At 38.1% G+C, this 18,872-nt stretch overlaps 1 protein-coding gene across 1 annotated transcript; it reads left to right on the plus strand.

Annotated features, from left to right (window-relative positions):
• The first annotated feature begins 1,800 nt into the window (after positions 1-1,800).
• Positions 1,801-16,640, plus strand: LOC137133482 (interferon alpha/beta receptor 1b-like). Its single transcript, XM_067517145.1, has 8 exons — positions 1,801-2,016; positions 7,820-7,937; positions 8,412-8,599; positions 9,290-9,450; positions 11,214-11,358; positions 13,327-13,484; positions 13,652-13,818; positions 14,005-16,640. Exons 1-8 carry the CDS (start codon positions 1,962-1,964, stop codon positions 14,222-14,224), a joined length of 1,212 nt encoding a protein of 403 aa, XP_067373246.1. The 5' UTR covers positions 1,801-1,961; the 3' UTR covers positions 14,225-16,640.
• Positions 16,641-18,872: the final 2,232 nt, after the last annotated feature.

Raw genomic sequence — 18,872 nt, forward strand, 5'->3', positions numbered from 1 at the left:
CTTTGGTGCTGTAGGTACCCTGAATATTCAATTATTATTTGAAACATTAGATCTTTAGAGACTAGGTTTTAGGTTAAAAGCTCAACACTGGGAAATAAGTTGGATTTTGGCTTTCAGGCAAGGCTGCTGACACTCCTGTCACTATGAACATGATGGCAGTTAAATTATGAAATCATTAGCAATTCATTTTAAAATTATTTACTCTTGACTATTTGACTATAAATGCATATTATGACATGTTAACATTAGTTATGCTCTGCCCTTAAATACTACACGTAAACAATTTAGAGCTCTTCTGAAAAGGAAAACCTCAATAATGTTTTTGATACTCCACGAATATCCACGGGAAAGTGCCACTGTCTACTGTACAAGCCATGCTTAAATGCTTTGTTCATGTCCACGCTTTGTTTTGAGTAGGTGGGAACTGAAATAAATATTCTCTCGCCAACAGTGAGTCTCTGTCTCAGATAATGACATGGATCAGAATAATGGAACAGATTGTCTTTTCATCGCTCCACAGATGCATCCAGTTGCTGCAGATGTTGCTCACAGTCTCTTCGCTACCTCTCTCTTTATGCTCTCATGCACACAGATGTAGAGAAAAGTGGCATAAAGCAGGCGTTCAAATGCAGAGGTTTTTGTCCTTTAAATTACATTATAAGTGTTTGCTCACAAGGTTTGGGAAGTTAGTGGTAGCCTAAAATGGCTTTAGTTTAATGCCAGGTAGCATTATGCATTTGTTTAGATAGTGACAATGTATGATTGAGTTTGCATTGAAATATGACATTTTATTTTAGGAGACCACTAATAATGTTATACGACTACATCTGTTAAAACTACAATGCCACTAATTCTACTAATGTTACTGAGCATGAGTAAACTGTGCATTTGTATTTTCTGTAATTGTGTCTTCAGTGTTTGAGTAGTTAGAGCAGAACTTGAGGGGATCATAGCCAAGATGGTCATACAGACTGATAGCAGAGATAATGTACATAAAGTAAATATATACATTTATATACAATGTAAACATTGCTGCGGAGTACTAGCATATAGCATGTTATTGTGTTTGTCCATTTCACAATAAATGTGTTAACTAAAGATTTTTTTTTTAATTTCTGGTGAACACTGCTATATTTTATAGATACTAATGTTTGATAACCTCCTCTTACATAGTCTTCTGTTGATATAGGCTTGATGTCACAAATCTGCCCACCAAAGACAATCTAAATTTACAGTCATACACTATGTACTAGCACTTACAGAAATTCTATATTAGTGAACATTTCACATGTAAATGTTCTGCACTTCTATTGCGCTTTTCTACCTATCTGCACTCAAAGCGCCCATTTACAATCACAATCACACACACACTCACACACCGATGGGGGAGCTGCTATGCAGCTGGCCAACACTCAACTAGCAACTAAGTTGGGGTTCAGTGTCTTGCTCAAGGACACTTTGACATGTGACCGGAGGAGCCGGGGATTGAACCAACAACTGTGAGATTGGTGGACAACCGCTCCAGCTTCCTGAGCCACAGTCACCCACGCACTGTGTTAGTGTGTTAAAATGTTCAAAATTACTAAGTAAAAAAAAGAAACTTTTTTAACCAACATTTTAAGCCTTATAATATTGTATAATAAATGTGATAATATGACGCTATTAATATTATTAATAATATTACGTTTACGATTACGTGAAAGTATACACGTATTTTAATTTTATCTCGCTGTTTACACAGTCGGAGCTACGTGCTTCAATGTTGGTTCGACCGGTTTTTTATTTTGAAACCGCAACCGGAACTTCCATAATCACCAAGTTGCGTTCACTCTCAGTCAGCACTCTGCATGGACATATCAGCGGATCCCTGAGTTAAGTCTGTCCTAGCCGACTCTGGACAGGGATGAGCAAATGAAAAACTGTCGGTGTTCACCCGTGAGCCCCTGGCAAACATTTCAACCATGTTTGCTGCTTCATTTGTCTGCCTGCTCATTTGGGGCCTGCAAACCATCGTCGGTAAGCTGCTGTACCTTCCATGCTAATGTTCGTTGGTTTCCTTGTTTCGGACTGCTGTGTGTTCGGTCCGTTCTCTAATGAGGATACACACCAGGCCCACACAGTACACACAACGTTATAGTGCCACACGCTAACCGTGTTTTTAATCAAAGTGTCGTATAATTCCATTTCTCAAATCCCATGTCTTCGAAAAAAAGTGGGGGTGTATTCACGTAGATTGTAGTAATATCGAAGTCCCGCAGGAATGTTAGCTAAACCGCTAACGTCAATACAAAAACACTTTCCACTGCAGAATCCCACGTACAGCTTGGACTTTTATATGAATGACCGAGAATAAAACATTCATTTGCTATCGGGGTATTATCCAAATCTACTTGAGCTGCTACTTGGCTCAAGCTGCCAAAATGGTGTGACGAGGTCAGCAAACATACATAACCTATATAGGTTATAGCAAATATATTTATTTATATTTACATATAGTTTATAGCAAATGCATTTGGTAAACAGCTGTATTGTTGAAGTCATGTCATGTTGGTGTCAGATGTGTTCAGTGACATTCAAATGTAATGTAAGTGGCTCTCTCCAATTAGATTTGTATATCAAAATATTTTCATGCAATCAGATTGAAAATGAATACATTAAAATACAGTAAAAGTATTGTTGTAATGTGACTTGGTAAACAGTGTAGTTATATATTTTTATCACTTCCTGATATACTGTGGAGGGGCGACAGTGGCACTGGTTGTCCACCAATCTCACAGTTGTTGGTTCAATCCCCGGCTAATCCGGTCACATGTCGAATTGTCCTTGAGCAAGACACTGAACCCCAACTTCACTGAACCCCAACTTAGTTGTTCCCGGTGAGTGTTGGCCAGCTGCATAGCAGCTCCCCCATCGGTGTATGAGTGTGTGTGTGTGTGATTGTGTGTGTGAATGGGTGAATAGGAAGCAGTGTAAAGCGCTTTGAGTTCCAATAGGTAGAAAAGCGCTATATAAGTGCAGAACATTTTATACTCCTGATAATATTTCAAAATTCCACAGGATTCCTGTGGAGGCCATACACATGCTCATTTCCGTAGTGATGTTGATTTCAAATTTTGATCACTTTGACACCAGTTATTACGTGTTAGTGCTAGAAGTCAGTCCATACATGGTTTATACGTGCAAATAGAATTACAGCAAGGTGTCAACATAGCATACAGTGTATCTGTTGTAACACAAAGTGTTCATCAAGCTTAACTGGGGTATATTAACACCCAGCTCTTTACTTCCAAGAAAACTTGGGGGGAAAAAAGTTTGTCTTTATGCTCAGTTAATAATAGTTTCTGCCTAGTCTGCGACTTTGTTCCTCTTTCCAACCAGTAAAAACAATATCACCATTTTCCAGCTAATGTTTGACAGAGTTTAGCCATCCTCCTCTAAGGGCCAACAACATCAATTATTATTATAACTAGATACAACATGACATGTTGACTCATATGAAAGTTGCTCAGTGGCACATATACTAAAAAAATCCATTTTTAGGGCCATAAAACATGTGCACCAGAGACCTACACCTACACATGAATTTAAATAAAACTACTGGACCAAATGCACATCTATTAAGAGCTATTCCTCTTTCAGTGATTCTCTATGAGACAAAATCTTTTTGAATAGTGAAGAAACCTGCTTTGGTTGTGTTTTGTTTGTGTACAGCATTCTTTGATGCAACTTAAAGGGAAGTGCTTGGTTTGATGCAGTGCATATCCTTGCTGTTACAAACACAACAGAATTACTGTCATGTAAAAGTTAGATTCCAAAGGGGTTGAAATTGAGTTTGCTGCCTAAAAATGTTTATTCGTGAAGCCGCAGTCCCCTACTCTAGCTTTTCCTTGAAGGGAATAGAGATGCACAAATACCACTGTTTGGTATGAGCTGTTTTTGTTACAAGCTGTTTGGTACAAGTATGAGCAGGTTGACTAATAATATAAATATTACACATTCAGTATTACAGTTCACCACTTCATAACTTTCTGATAGTTATAAAGTGTAAAATTCACAGCAGGATGTGGTTACTGATCCAAAAATAAATGGGAAATGTTCTGTGGAAACTTTGAGATTACCCAACTTACAGTAGGCATCTACTTTACCCACTCTACCTGTTTTATGAGTCACTGAGTCATTTTTGCGGCCATTCTGTTTCATGACATGATTCACAGATGCACTTAGAATGATGTGCCACACCTTCATAACCTGAGGTCCAGTGACAGTAAGTGCTATGGAATCTATCTGCAGTGGCAGAGGGGACTTTTTCTTTATACTAAGGTTTTGAGTATATTCTAATGCTGTTGCCCACAGTTAAAAACACATCAGCGCAGGGAAACATTTAACACATAATTTGTACAATTTGTAATTATGAGTCATAAACACTAAATTGTTAAAATTCCTTGGTGCCTTTATGAGGCATTTTGTCTTTACAACAGTTAACAACTAACGTGTCGGTCTTAGTTGTTGTTGGTGTACTACATGTACAGCCGCATGTCGTCATTCAACCACTGGCTGTCTAGGTGGAGTCCAGCAAGCGATGTGAACTACATGGACAATTAGGAGAGATGAATGACAATCCAGAGTTGAGCCTAGGATGCAGAGATCCAGTCCTACACTCCTCTCTGCCTGTCCTTACAACCATCAGCCCCCCAAAACTCCCACATACCTATAGAGACTGTGTCTGTTCCCCGACCAACTAAATTACATAAAGTAAATATGACAACAAGAGGAGTTAATCATAATAACCTAATAAAAGTTAAGACTACTCCTCTTACAGAACAAAACCCCAAAACTATTAAATGTAGATTATTAAATATCAGATCTCTCTCTTCTAAATCTCTGTTAGTAAATGACTTAATAAATGATCATCAATTCGATTTATTCTGTCTCACTGACACTTGGTTGCAGCAGGAAGAATATGTCAGTTAAAATGAGTCAACACCCCCCAAGTCATATTAATCATCATGTTCCTAGAAGCACAGGCTGAGGTGGAGGAGTAGCAGCAATCTTCCATTGTAGCTTATCAATAAACCCTAGACCTAAACATAGTTATAACTCATTTGAGAGCCTTACTCTTAGCCTTTCACACCCAAACTGGAAAACTCAAAAACCACTATTATTTGTTATCGTGTACCTTCCTCCAGTCCCTTATTCAGAGTTTTTGATTGAATTTTCTGATTTTCTATCGGATTTAGTGCTTTGTACAGATAAAGTACTAAAGTACTTTATCTATTGAATTGAAGCGGAAAAATTAACAGTATTTCCTCACAAGTCTCTTCTGTCTGACCATTTTTTAATAACATTTGAATTTACAATAAAGAACTATACAGCAGTTTGGGAAAAATTCCACTATGCTTAAGTGAAAAAGCTGTAAACAAATCATTTGCCTCACCTTTTGTCAATACAATGGAAAGTAGTCTCCTTAATGTTACTCCTGCACAAGTTGATTATTTTGTTGACAATTCTGAAGCCCCACAATACAATACTTAGTAGTGTCCCCCCTCTGAAAAAGAAGGCAGTAAACCAGCAGAGGTGATCTCCCTGGTATAGTTCACAAACACGCAATTTAAAACAGGCAACACGAAAGTTAGAAAGGAAGTGTTGTTCCAGAAATTTAGAAGAATCTCATTTAGCCTTGAAAAACAGTTTAAAAATGTACAAAAAAGTCTGTGATGCCAGAACAGCATATTATTCATCATTAATAGAAGAAAACAAGAAAAACCCCCGGTTTCTGTTCAGCACTGTAGCCAGGCTACCTAAGAGCCATAGTTCTGTTGAGCCAAGTTTTCCCTTAACTCTGATCAGCAATGACTTCATGAAGTATAATCATCAGGAAGGCCCCAATCCCTCTTAGACTTAAGTCTAGGCGTAAAACCTTCCTCTTTAATAAAGCATATAGTTAGTTATAGTTATGCTGCTATAGGCTTAGACTGCTGGGGGACCCACCCCCCAATGCACTGAGCTCCTTTCCTCCTTGTCTTTGTTGCTCTTTTTCTTTCCTCTCTTCACTTTCCACTCACCCCAACCGGTCAAGGCAGATGGCCGCCCACCCTGAGCCTGGTTCTGCTGGAGCTTTCCACCGTTAAAGGGAGTTTTTCCTCTCCACTGTTGCCTATGGGTTTGCTCAAGGGGAAATTGTTGGGTTCTCTCTATACATCTTTATAGTCTTGACTTTATTCTGTAAAGTGCCTTGAGATGACTTTGTTGTGAATTGGCGCTATATAAATAAAGTTAATTTGAATTGAATGTAAAATTGAGCCGTAGCTGAGAAAATGAGATCACAGAAACCAAAAAAGGAAAATATCGTGTAATCTCTGACTCCACTGAGAATTAACAAACTCAGACATACATACACAACCTTGCACAAATCTGAGACAGGAGGGGAAATAGCCATCTCCCTCCCCAAAGCTTTCTACACAAATATTTCCTTTTGTTATGCTTCTGCTTCTATTTCATGTAGACATTTGAAACACGTTTCTCCCCCCTTTTTTAAGCTGCGGATGTTGTTGAATTACTTGAGGTCACATACTTCCTTTTTAAATTTTCTTTGTCTGCACACAGGTGTCAGCCCCTGAAACAGCCAAACATTTATGGTTTTCTATTCTGACTTGATTAGTTCATCTTTCTTGAGGTCAGATGTTTCATCAAATATTACCCATATCCGCATGAGTTTGTTTTTCTTTTGTTTTCATTTGTAAGCATTCTAAATTTTAATGTTCTTGTTTTATCTTTTTGTATATGTTTCTGTTTCTATTGCTTATCAAGTTCATTCTGACCACCAAAGAAAAGAAAACACAAGAAAAAGACTGGCACAAAATGTTTTAGTGCAGTCTCCTAATTACTCAACAAAAGTTACAAAAACGATTTCCATACAGTTTGAAAGCACTTCTACACTTTTGTAATCTTTTTTTGTAATGCTGTGGGGTAAAATGTTCAGTGGTTTGTAGAACACTTCCTGTTTTGGATGTTTACATGCTGTGCACCCTGCAGCATAACTTTATATTTACATGCAACAAACAAGCTTGTAAATTGATATGGCTGATGATACTGTATATTATTATTGGCAGAATGGTGCCTGAATATTGCGTGTACAGTGCATCAAACTCTGTATACTGTTTATTATTATTCTTCTCTATGTTCAAAAACTATAAACGATGCTAAAAGCATTTCAGTGAGCCACCATTTTAAACTGACTGACATATTCTTTTATTACCATGAACAAACACACTGCAGTTAATTTTGCCTCAATACCACAAATAACATCCAGCTGTCTCAAATACTCATTAGACAACCAATTATGACTTAATCCAACAAATGCTTTTTTTCCTAGAAGAGAGGAAATATCCATCCCACCTTTTATCAAAATAGCTGGCTGTCGCCGTGATTCTGGATGTATGTTGTGATGAACACATTAGCTTTTTACATGCTATGCTCTGCCTTACATTACATAATATGTACACACTGGGTAAATAAGAAACTGCAGCTATCAACTTTTCTTGTGTTTCGTTTAAAATTCATTTGTGTTAAGTAGTAAGCTGACTCTGCTGCATTTCCCACTGGAGTCAACAGGCAGCTCTCAACCAGCTGCCACTGAATTCCGTGACATCGTATTTGCATAAAGCCTTTAAAAAAGTTATTTCTGTCAAGTTATGGACGTCATTTTGTCGCCGTGTCACAGAGCAGGCCATCCTTAGCCTACTGAATTTCTATTGAGGAGGAAAAACCACACAAACTGCAGTCAGCAGCTGTGGCTAAAACAAACACTTTTTGTCTTTAGGTGGAGCAGAGCTGGCCCCACCACAAAATGTGTCCTTGATCACTTTGAATACCAATTACACACTGAGCTGGGACTGGCCCCAGAGTCATGCTGTCACCTTCACCACACAATATGTTGGGTAAGTCTTATACATACATTATCCATTAAGAAGCCAACAAATAATACTGAGGAGATGTGTTAACATACTCAACAGACCATTTTTAATTTTTGTTTCAGTGGCAAACTGAGACAGAAGTTGACTTATAGTCATCAGTTTCTTATGATCAGCCTGTTGAGCATAACAAAATTAACTAAGGGCAGACTGCAGTGTATGATTCATATTTTATTTTAATTGAAAAATAAATGAACATGAAAATGAAAAATAAATGTTTACAGTGTGTTCAAATCTGATTAAGTTAAGCCTGTGCGGTGTTGTAAAATCCAAAATTGCACAAATTGAAATTTGCACCAGTTTGAACCCCTGCAATGACTAAGCTTTCTTTGTACTTTTTGATTCTAATTAAATTTAGTATGTCTGCTTGAAGACTGTATTTTCAGTTAGCATGATACAGTCTGAAGGCCTTTTGTGTTTATTTTATTTTTTTCTCCTCAGGAAGTACAAGCTGAAGTCAAAGAAGATTTTAAAATGGTTTACAGCATGTGAGGAGACATCACGCATGTCATGTGACCTTACACCTCTCCAACTGCACTACCTGGGCATCTACGTCCTCCGTGTACGAGCCAATGCTAACGGGAGTCACTCTAACTGGGAGATGAAGGAATTCTGCCCTGATATAGATGGTAAGAAAGAGAGAGAGAGAGATGACATGAAGATGAGTGTAAGGACAGTGGGATGAGGGACAGAATAACTGTATTCAGACAGTTATAAGAAAGACTGTTGCAGCAGTGGACCAGTGGCTCTCAGATCCCTTTGTACCAACCTGGAACACATAAAAAAGAAGCGGATTGGTCTTGAACGTAACGTCACTAGATACATTTTTTTTGGCTGTTTTGTAGCCATGGTGTGCCGCCATGCTTGCACCAGTGTAGGGGAAACACTGCAGTATATTTCTGTAGTACAAATTTGTAAGTACATAAAATGTGTGTGTGTGTGTGTGTGTGTGTGTGTGTATATATATATATATATATATATATATATATATATATATATATATATATATATATATATATATATATATATATATATATATATATATATATATATATATATATATATATATATATATATATATATATATATATATATATATATATATATATATCAACCTTCACAGATAAAATCACAAAGTGCTTCACAAAATGTAAAAAAAGAGGAAATAGTACAGACAATAAAACTTAAAATACATAAGGGGCCAGTCAGTTAAAAGCTTGTCTGAAGAGGAGTCAGGATAATCAGGTACACACTGTACAGTAAGTCCAAATCTATCCCCCCTTAGATCTCATGTCTTGTTTTTCTTTTGCTCCTGCTAGCTGCTCTGGGTCCTCCAACTGCAGTGCGCCTTGCGCGTGCTGGAGGCGACCTGGATGTTTACATCTCAGACCCTCTGACCAGTACCAACATCAGCATGAAGGACCACATTGCAACGTTGTACTACCACATCCTGTACTGGGAGAACTCTGCAGACATACAGGTACTTAATGTAAAAGCATCACACTGATCCTTTTAACAAACACTAAGCCATTGCATAAAGTATTGTGACAGAATAGCCTTTACATAAATCAAATCAGACAAATCAGACCAGAGATGTCCTCATAGAGATGTTGCAACAGTAGAAAGTACCCAGCAGTTTCTCCCACTCACTTCCTTTTTTGTCTTCAGTCCCTAAAGGCACATAGTGAAGCCCTCTTCTCACAGCACCTGGTTTCTGTTATGTATATTTTGAATAGTGTTCAGTTGTTGACTTTGATATGTGCCCCATGTGCCTTGCAGAGGTGTTTCCTGTCTGTGCTACAAAGTGTCTGAATCTCACGTGAGAATGACTATTTGGTCTTGTGTGGTGCCAGTATTTCCTGGTAGCCGCCTTTATATTATGCATCAGCCAAGTTTGACTGAAAACAGGTTTGACAAGGAAGTTACTTAGTCCACTTCTTAAAAATGGTGCCCAACAAATGCTTTTTTCCTAGATGATCCAACCGGCTACTTTTTTTGTTTGGCTATATGCATCTATCACATCTATTACACAAACATTAATCCAAACATTCAGCTTAAAGTCATACGTAGACAAAATAGCTGGCTGTCACTTAACTGAGGCAATACCGTGATTCTGGTTGTATGTTGTGCATTTGCTTTTTACAAACTATGCTCTGCCTTATATTACATAATATGTACACACTTGGTAAAAAATGAAGAAACTGCAGCTATCAACTTTTCTTCTGTTTCGTTTAAAATTCACCCATGGCTATCAACCAGCTGTCACCGCACTCCGTGACATCATATTTGCATAAAGCTTGCATGAAGTCGCTGTTTCACAGAGCAGGGCATTGTGAGCAACTACTGAATTTCTATTGAGGAAGAAAAAGCCCAGCAACAAGAGACATGCAGCAGAAAAAATAGCTTGACTGAAAACTGGTTTGACAACAAGGGAAGTTACTGGAATATGTCCTAAGATAACCCAGAGCTGATGCACATGGGGCAAGTATGTAGAATTATTTAGTTAAAGGTCACATTAACCCTAATGACAACTAAAGTAACAATCCTCTGTTTTATGATTGGTTTTGTTTAAATGTTGCATAATTCTACTTAGAATTCTACTATAATCTAGTGTTTCCCCCAGGATTTTGCGAGACTGTGGTGGATAAACCTCAGACCCTCTATGGGGATCCAGGGGCCATATTTTTTTACATTTTAAAGGTATATGGAGCAATCAGGTGCACTTTGAGAGAAAAATTAAGAGGCAAGATTTATGGAGAACTATGTGCTCTTCTAAACAAGTTCTTGCCTTAGTAATTATTTAGTCTATACTCTATGTTGATTTTTAGGGATGTTGGTGTTAATAAAGAGAAAATAGGGGCAAAGTTATTTATCTAAGCTGAATCCAGAACTACATTTGTTAATGAATCTAAGTGTATTTAATGTTTGTACAAGAAATGCACAGGATAAACAGAAAAATTTTAAGTTTTCTCTGGAACTACAGAAACGCTCCTCCTTGAAAGTTCAACCAGGGGAATCCAGTTGCAAAAAAGCGTCAGCGTCGTGGCAGCAAATTTTGCAAAGTGGCAGGAGCTGGATCCTGGTTCGTGGGCAATTGCTGTAACAACTGACCCACAGCTGCCACATGTCCTAATAAGATTTACCAGCTGGCATCCAAACTTTGACTCTAACTGTAGTGTGTTTGTTCATAAATATCTGAAATGAAATAATTAAGTTTAAATTATGTCTCTCACTCATTCTTAGGTCCAGAGCTTGAGTAAGAGTGCTAACTTGGTTACTCTGCCAAACCTAAAGCCGTGGACTTGGTACTGTGTAAAGGTCCAGTCACGGTACGACTTCTACAATAAGAGCAGCAGCTTCACTTCACCCCTGTGCATGCAGACCGAAGGTAACATACGTTTTAAGGCACAGACACATAGACAATGATGGAAGAACTTGTATGAACAAGAGCAACTCAGCACGTTTAATGGTGGAGTCATCACTGGGTCCTTAATTATTACCTACATGTTGCTGATTCCTAATTTTTTTTTTGTATATTTAACAGTGAAGCATTTAAATCCTCTATAACAAGGGTGTCAAGCCCTTTTTCCCCTGAGAGCTACTTTTACAAAAGTAAAATGGCTCAGAGCTACTCATGTTTTGCTGATTGACCACTCAAATTTCACTAAATAAGTTTTGAAATTTATGTAGGATTAAAAGCCAGTAATCATTTCAGGCATTTGTTTTCACGAGTTCCGCTCTCCTAAGTATGAAAAAATGTCCCCTGTTTCATTGTGATGTAGAAGGGGCTGTCATTTGATTCATAAAGATCTATTAATCATTAAAGGATCAGTATATTTCAGTAACGCACATTTTGCATTCTACCATTTTTAAAATTTAACATGAAATTTAAACTGCGACTGTGAAGTCAAAATTAGCTCTTTACTTTGAGTAAACCTGCTCCAGTTCTTTCCACAAATGTAAATGTTTATGAACAAACTGGTTATTGAGTGGGTTTACATGGACTTAAGTAACCAAGTTACAGTCAGCTTTTTCGGGTGTCATGTGGTTTTCTTAGGTAGATCTCTTTCAGGAAACGCTGATTGAACTCTCATTACTCTGCCGTGTATATGCGTAACCAGGTTTGTAATCAGCTTTCTCCAACTGCAGATGTGCAGAACCAAAGGCTGCAGACAGTAAGCTGCATGCAGCTGAGTGAAAGAATGAATGAAAGTAGAGATGTTTGACAGGGCAATGCCGCCTCATTTTAAAAAACAAAGTCTGCCTAAGGTTTGACAAAGAATTTAATCTACACAAAGCCTCTCATATAATCACTCAATAAGTCACTTTTCAGATTTTTAACATTTACACTGTTCTGGTAAATGGTAAAAGGTCTGTGCTTATATAGCGCTTTTCTACCTGTCAGCCTGCTGCGACACGAACACACCAATACACACAGTGTCATGGCAAAGTGACAATTTCTGGTCCTAGATACCTCATGTGTAACTAGTAAAGAAGCTTCAACACCCAATATGTATTTTAGGGTTTTATTATCTTGCAAGAGAGAAGAACATCGACAGAGTTTCAATTCTCTGTCAAATACAGTTCTAAACTTCATACATTCACACATAATTTTATAACCTTCTGACCATCCTCCACCCTCAGGACACTGCCCCCGGCCCTTTCCCTCTTTATGGAAACCATTTCCCTTTCCAGCACTTTGATAAGCAAGTTATTATAACTAGGTAAAATGCTAAGGATTAAATGTAATCATCATTTAATAATACATGATTTTCCATCACGGGCACACACACAGAGAGAGAGAGAGAAAGCAGTGTTTTCCATCACTATACAGTTCAAATCTGTAAAATAAGGCTTGTACAATAACTACGAGGTGGAGGAGACTCAGGTTACTATTGTGCTACATGTATACATGGATTTCAGGTAACCAGGTTTTTTGTGCATCTAAACCCCGAGAAAGCTGATTTCTCTGAATACCCCTGTTACTTAAGTCCATGCAAACAGAGTCATTTATTCTTTCACGTAACTGTCCAGTTAATTTGTTTAGACAAGATCACGTGTAGTTTTTGCATTCTATTCACCAAATTGACTAAATAAAAATGCCGCTTCGCAGATCACCGCTCAGCTTATGCAGTTTGCACCCTCACACAGATCAGGCCGATACTTTGAGGACTGATGACACCCTGCACTACACTTCACATGTCACTTTAGACACCAGACACAGATTGTTAAAAGAATACATGGAAACACATTTAACACACATGGACACATGAAAACATTTAACACACCATTAACAGAAAATAACCAATTTCTTCAACAGTACTTTAACTGTGTATGTGTGTTTACACCCCCACAGGTGATACTCCATGGTGGCAGATCTTTTTGATCTTCCTGGGATCTCTGATCTTGTGGTTTCTGGTGATGCTGCTCTCACTCTACAGCTTCTTTTGGTGCTACAAGATCATCAAGAAAACATTCTTCCCCTCCGTCTCACTGCCTTCACCTCTCAAGAAAGTATGCATCTGCAGCTTGATACAGTTTGACATCCAGTGTGCATTTACACAGCTGATATATATGGGAGAAAGGGGTGAAAGACAAGTGCTCAGGTCACTTTTATTTTCACAGTATATATTGTAACTTTTGTTTATCCTCCTAAATTTGATATATTTATATTGTTCCAGGATCTTGACCCTGACTCTGACATTCCTTACCTCCTCCCCCGGGATGCAGAATCAGAGCTGCTGTTTGTTAAAGTGACTGTTTGTGCAGAATCAACAATGCTAGAAATTCACAACCCTTGTCCCGAGACCCTGCTGATGTCCCAATCAGACCTGGAACCAGACAGCAGGTGTGTTATAATTTGCGTCTTCACGCTACCATAACAAGTGCATTTCATAACATAGTCATTACATTTTCAAGGGCTTCAAATGTATTTAATTTGCTGTGTATATGTACTGTATATAGCTTATAAAATAAAACAATGCAGAAGAATTAGCAAATGAAAAAATGTACTTCATCTTGATGTTCCGAGCAGACACAATCGCCAGGACAGCAGCAGCAGTGAAGACTCAGGAGTTTACTCTACAGGGTGCAGTTTGAAGACGCAGCAATCAAATAGCAGTCAGTCCTGCAAAGGTGCCAAGGACTTGCGAGGGGGCTTTTTTAACCTGGAGCACTTAAAGATGGAGGACATTGCTCTGGGGCTTAAGAGTCCATTTATGAGCACAGAAAAGGCCATTGTGGACTGTGTCTGAAGAGAAGAGACAGCTTTTCTTGAGCGCTGAGTGAGGATGATGTTGAGGAAGAGAAAGATGTTTTGGAAAATGTACAGTGTGCCTTTTCTCCACCTGTTGCTGGATGTAGCTCTTAATCCACTCGCTGCACACAAGGGATGTTTGTTTAGCTTTGCTTGTAGCTAAAATAAAAATGGAACATTTCAAGAAAGTTTATGCGTGATGGACCTATGATAAATTCAGGTTTGGTTGTCCAATTGTTTTTGAGGACGACTTTATGATGGTGTGGTGTGTAACATTTGTCCAATGTTCCCAGGGTTTTGGCCCTGCTGGGGAAATCACAATTCCCTTAAGGGGACAGTTACCTCATGGAAGGATTTTAGACGTTATTTTGCGGAAAAGAAAAGTACCGGAAAGTTTGTATGTCTGTCTAAATCAGCAGCGTTTAGGTTGTCTGTGTTTTAAAAGCTCTCAGAACCCATTATGAAATCATTGTTACTTATTTAAACACGGGAAAATTGCGTGTAAATCTTTGCTTTGGTAGACAATTTGGTGTATTAGTGTAGTGCAAGTGACAAGTGGGCTGTGTAGCTTCAGCTGTGGCTTCTGCAGTTTTGATCTCAGCCAGTAAAAGGCTGTAATGATTGTGTGTTAGGGAAAATGTGAGATGTGACTGGACTCTGTGACTGGCTAATGTCTGACAGCCAAACGTTTCGAAACGTCAAGATGCCGAGCTTCTTCGGGGTCTGTGTTAGCAGACTGTCCTTGTTCTGCAGGAAACTAATGGATGTGTCTGACCTGTTGAGAATATTTCATACATCCTAGGCTTTGAGAGTTGTTTGGCATGGAAGAGGTTGGTGTTCTGTCAGGGTGTAGGTGTCAGCACTGGAGTTTACAGCTGAGAATGTCAGGTTGGATGTAACTATCATCATGTAACTATCAAAAGCCTCTTTCACATAGGAAATCTGCAAATGCCTGGAGAATCAGGTCTAGAGTTGTAGTTTCGCACATGTAACAATAAAAGGGAGATTGTCAGAGTCAGAAGTATTCTCACAGGAGAAACGCCACCTAATTTCAGTGAAAGTACAGACGACACGAGGCACAATGTCATAGAAAAGGTTTGCTGTGGGAAACAGTGCTGTTGACAGCACATCAAAGCCGATTGCCAAAACGAAAAGAAAGATGCTGATACAGTGGCTGTCTGATAGAAACAATTCATAACAGAGTAGTGTGTTCAATGCACATAATCCAGACTTTGTACTGGGGGGCTTGCAGGATGAGGTCTGGGTACTCTCTGGACTGTCTCACTCGAACATTTGCGTTCTCACATACACAACATCCCGGTAAAGTCTGGAGAATGTCAGGAGTCTATGGCAGGTGTGAAAGTGGCTGAAGACACAAAGTAGACATTACCTGCTGGTGTGTTGTTTCCATGGTCTTACCACATTATACCTGCCTCCACCGTTTGTACTATGTCCCGACAGAGAACAGGTGGAGCCGGTGAAAGGGAATGACACAGGTGTTCACTTCAAACGTGAAGAGTACTGTAAATATTCTGTAGTGGCTCAGGTAGCCCTGGTGACTGGCAGGTACATGTAAAATCTATTGGAATTTTTTTTCCTCTTCATTAACTCATTGACATTCGATTTGAATTATTGGTAGAGAGGTAGTAACTTATAAAAACAACATATGCCTTTTTGTATAACTGATAACTGCTTCATTCTCATTAATTGTTTTGTTCTACCACAATCATTTTAATCCTTGGTTTTTGAATTTTTGATTCTTATAGAATCTTTGTGCCATTTTACCTGTGTTTGTTTAATATTTGTATCAAAAACCTTTTTTTTTTTTTGTTGGATCTGGAGGATGGGTCTGGACTGAAAGTCAGTGATTCTTGTCAAAGTTTTACCTCATTTATTCATGTTAAATACAGATTGTGACTTCATGTTTAACTTACAATGAACCTTTTTTTTGTAAAGGTATAGAAAATGTGAAGGGTTGTCTCTGCTCATTGTACCTGTTAAAGTTTATTAAACAGCCTCATTATTGTTCTATTATTATTATTATTGCTCTATAACTACCAACACCAGCGATGCTTTCCTGACTCTCTAATAACAGTGTACGTGGATGACATTTGAAGGCAACAAGTGTTGGAAGGACACAAGTGGATCCACTAAAATTTAACAAGCTTTTAGATCTTTCAGAGCTTGTAGAAAAAAAAACTAGCTTGGTTTGCTTTGAAAGGTGCTACATAAATAAAATATTAAAACTTTGCATTGCTTCAACATGTTACCCCATCACTCGTCGGATGAAACCTTGTTTAAACATGTTGTGAATGAAATGAAAAGCAAAGCATCGCTGAGGTTGTAATATCCATACCTTGTACAGTATTTAATGGACATTCATGAATACACAATAAATCACCTCTAATGCCAAACCTTGGTGTCTACGTAAGTTACTTTTTGGGGACTGTCCTACACACAGACTGTTCACGGTTTAATTGTGGTCATACGGTCAAATATTGATTTATGGCCAGTTTATTGATTGATTAATCATTTTGTTACATGGCCGCAGTTTTTTTTTTTTTTTTTTTAATCCGGTTCCTACAAATAGCATTAGACTTGAGAAAACTGGTTAAGTAGTTTCAGAGGAATGTGTGCCACACCTTGCCTGCTCTTCCTGACACTGTAAATGATCTATCCCATTAAGTTATAACTACAGGAGTCACTTAAGTACATGACAGTTCAATGGTAAAAATACACTCACTGGCCACTTTATTAGGTACCTGTACAATACAGCAGCTCTTCCATTAATTCTACTTTTACAATATTATAATTTTTTTTTCATGCTGAAAATGTTTAGTTTATCACATAGGATAAAGTCATGTTTACAATTTGGAATAATTGATTTCTGGTTGAAAATAATGATCAAATATAGGTTTTAATTATATCTGCAATTAGCTAATGAACTAATTCATGTGTTTTTTTGTTAGTTCAGTTTTTTTGGGGGGGGGTTGTTATGGTCTAAGTATGTACTTACTACTCACTAATTTCCTGTGAGGCTATGAATTCAATTTATGTTTTAATTTCACATATTTTTTTAATTTTCACTAAAATGTGAGGTTCACATTTTCTAAGTCTTCAAGGATAACATCTTTTTTTCTAAAATAATCCTATTTCCAATAACAAATTTTCCAAAGCCTAGATGACCTTGTTAGTGCTTCACATTAGCCAGACACACTGCTCCACTAGGATTACATGTGTCTTTTTTCCACAGCACTTACTTGAGTAGTTGTTAAAAAGATTTCCAAATCCCCATCATATTTTATAGCAGTCTGAAGTACTGTGAGTCACCGCAGCTGCACATGTTGACTGAAGTTATCCTTTAACAAATCAAGATGGTTTACCTTTCAGTTCATCTGGTGGTATCTTTTACTGAGCCTCAGACTGCTCTGAGGTGTTATTGCTCATCCTCAAGTATCCACCTCACCGATTTTTGCCCTTTATCACCACAACAGAGGTGAGCTGATTTTTGTATGTGCTGCTCACTGCATTCAAACTTTAGTGGTGGTAGCAGAAATCAAAGCTATAGAATTTGCATGGCCACATAATACTCCACCGCAATATTTAAGTACAAAAAGTAGCTTTTAGTGTAACTGCTCACCAGTTCTCCATGTAGCACAGAGGCATAGTGGCAGTTTTCTCAAACTTTCTGTTATACTTTACTACCACCATCAAGAGCAGGCAGAGGAAACAGGGAAACAGCTGATTAAAACCAAGTGTGGGCAGCTGATTGGTCAGTTACATCAGTTAGGCTGGTGATGTCACAAGTCTACACAACATAAATTAGTAATCAGTTTTGTTGTTGTTAAATGTAACACACTGTACAAACTGTTTTAAAGTGGCCCTATTGGCTCCCATAAGATGTTTTTGTCCATAATAAATAATACCAAAGTGCAAAGACACTGAATAAATGTGAAAAAAATTAGGCAGAAAAAATGTTTTGTGTCTCTGTATGTTCTGTTACCAGTCAGACTTTCCAGCAGCTTGTTGAGATTTTTCTCTGCAACCTCCCCAAATGTTTCCCACAAGTACTGATGAACATCATCAGTCCTTAACATTAATATAGCTTTGTTCTTTGGGTTTGCTCTATGGGTCACTGCTCTGCTCAGCCCACTGACAAGCTGGCAAATCACAGCAGAGCGAACCTGAGGTGGAGGGTCCTTAAGAAAGAGACAGCAGTTAAGTAACTGTTTCACACACAGCTTAAAGAGAGGTAATACATTGGAGTTGTAAATCATCTTAAATTATTTCAGTAGAGCCCAAGAATTAAATAATAAATATTTCAAATAATAAATCAAAAGGTATGCATAATATGCCCTCTCTAACTTTAGATTATGCGTATTAAATAATAGTTTATAGGATTTGCTCGTTTGACTTCACAGGTCAGAGAGCGTTTCTTAAGACTCGTCTGCCACTGCAGAGCCTGTACTGCCCTGCATTGGTTGCATTTCCTGAAAGTCATCACAAAACAAAAAGAATAGCTCAGAATGGGTAGTGAAAGGCGTGAAGAAAAACTAGATAGTGGGTGGACAGATTGTATCGATCCCACTAGGTGGGTGTCCACTGCAGGCAAATCACACCACCAGGTGAACAGTTACCTGGTGAAA

Source organism: Channa argus, chromosome 9, assembly GCF_033026475.1.
Source record: "Channa argus isolate prfri chromosome 9, Channa argus male v1.0, whole genome shotgun sequence".
NCBI lineage: Eukaryota > Metazoa > Chordata > Actinopteri > Anabantiformes > Channidae > Channa > Channa argus.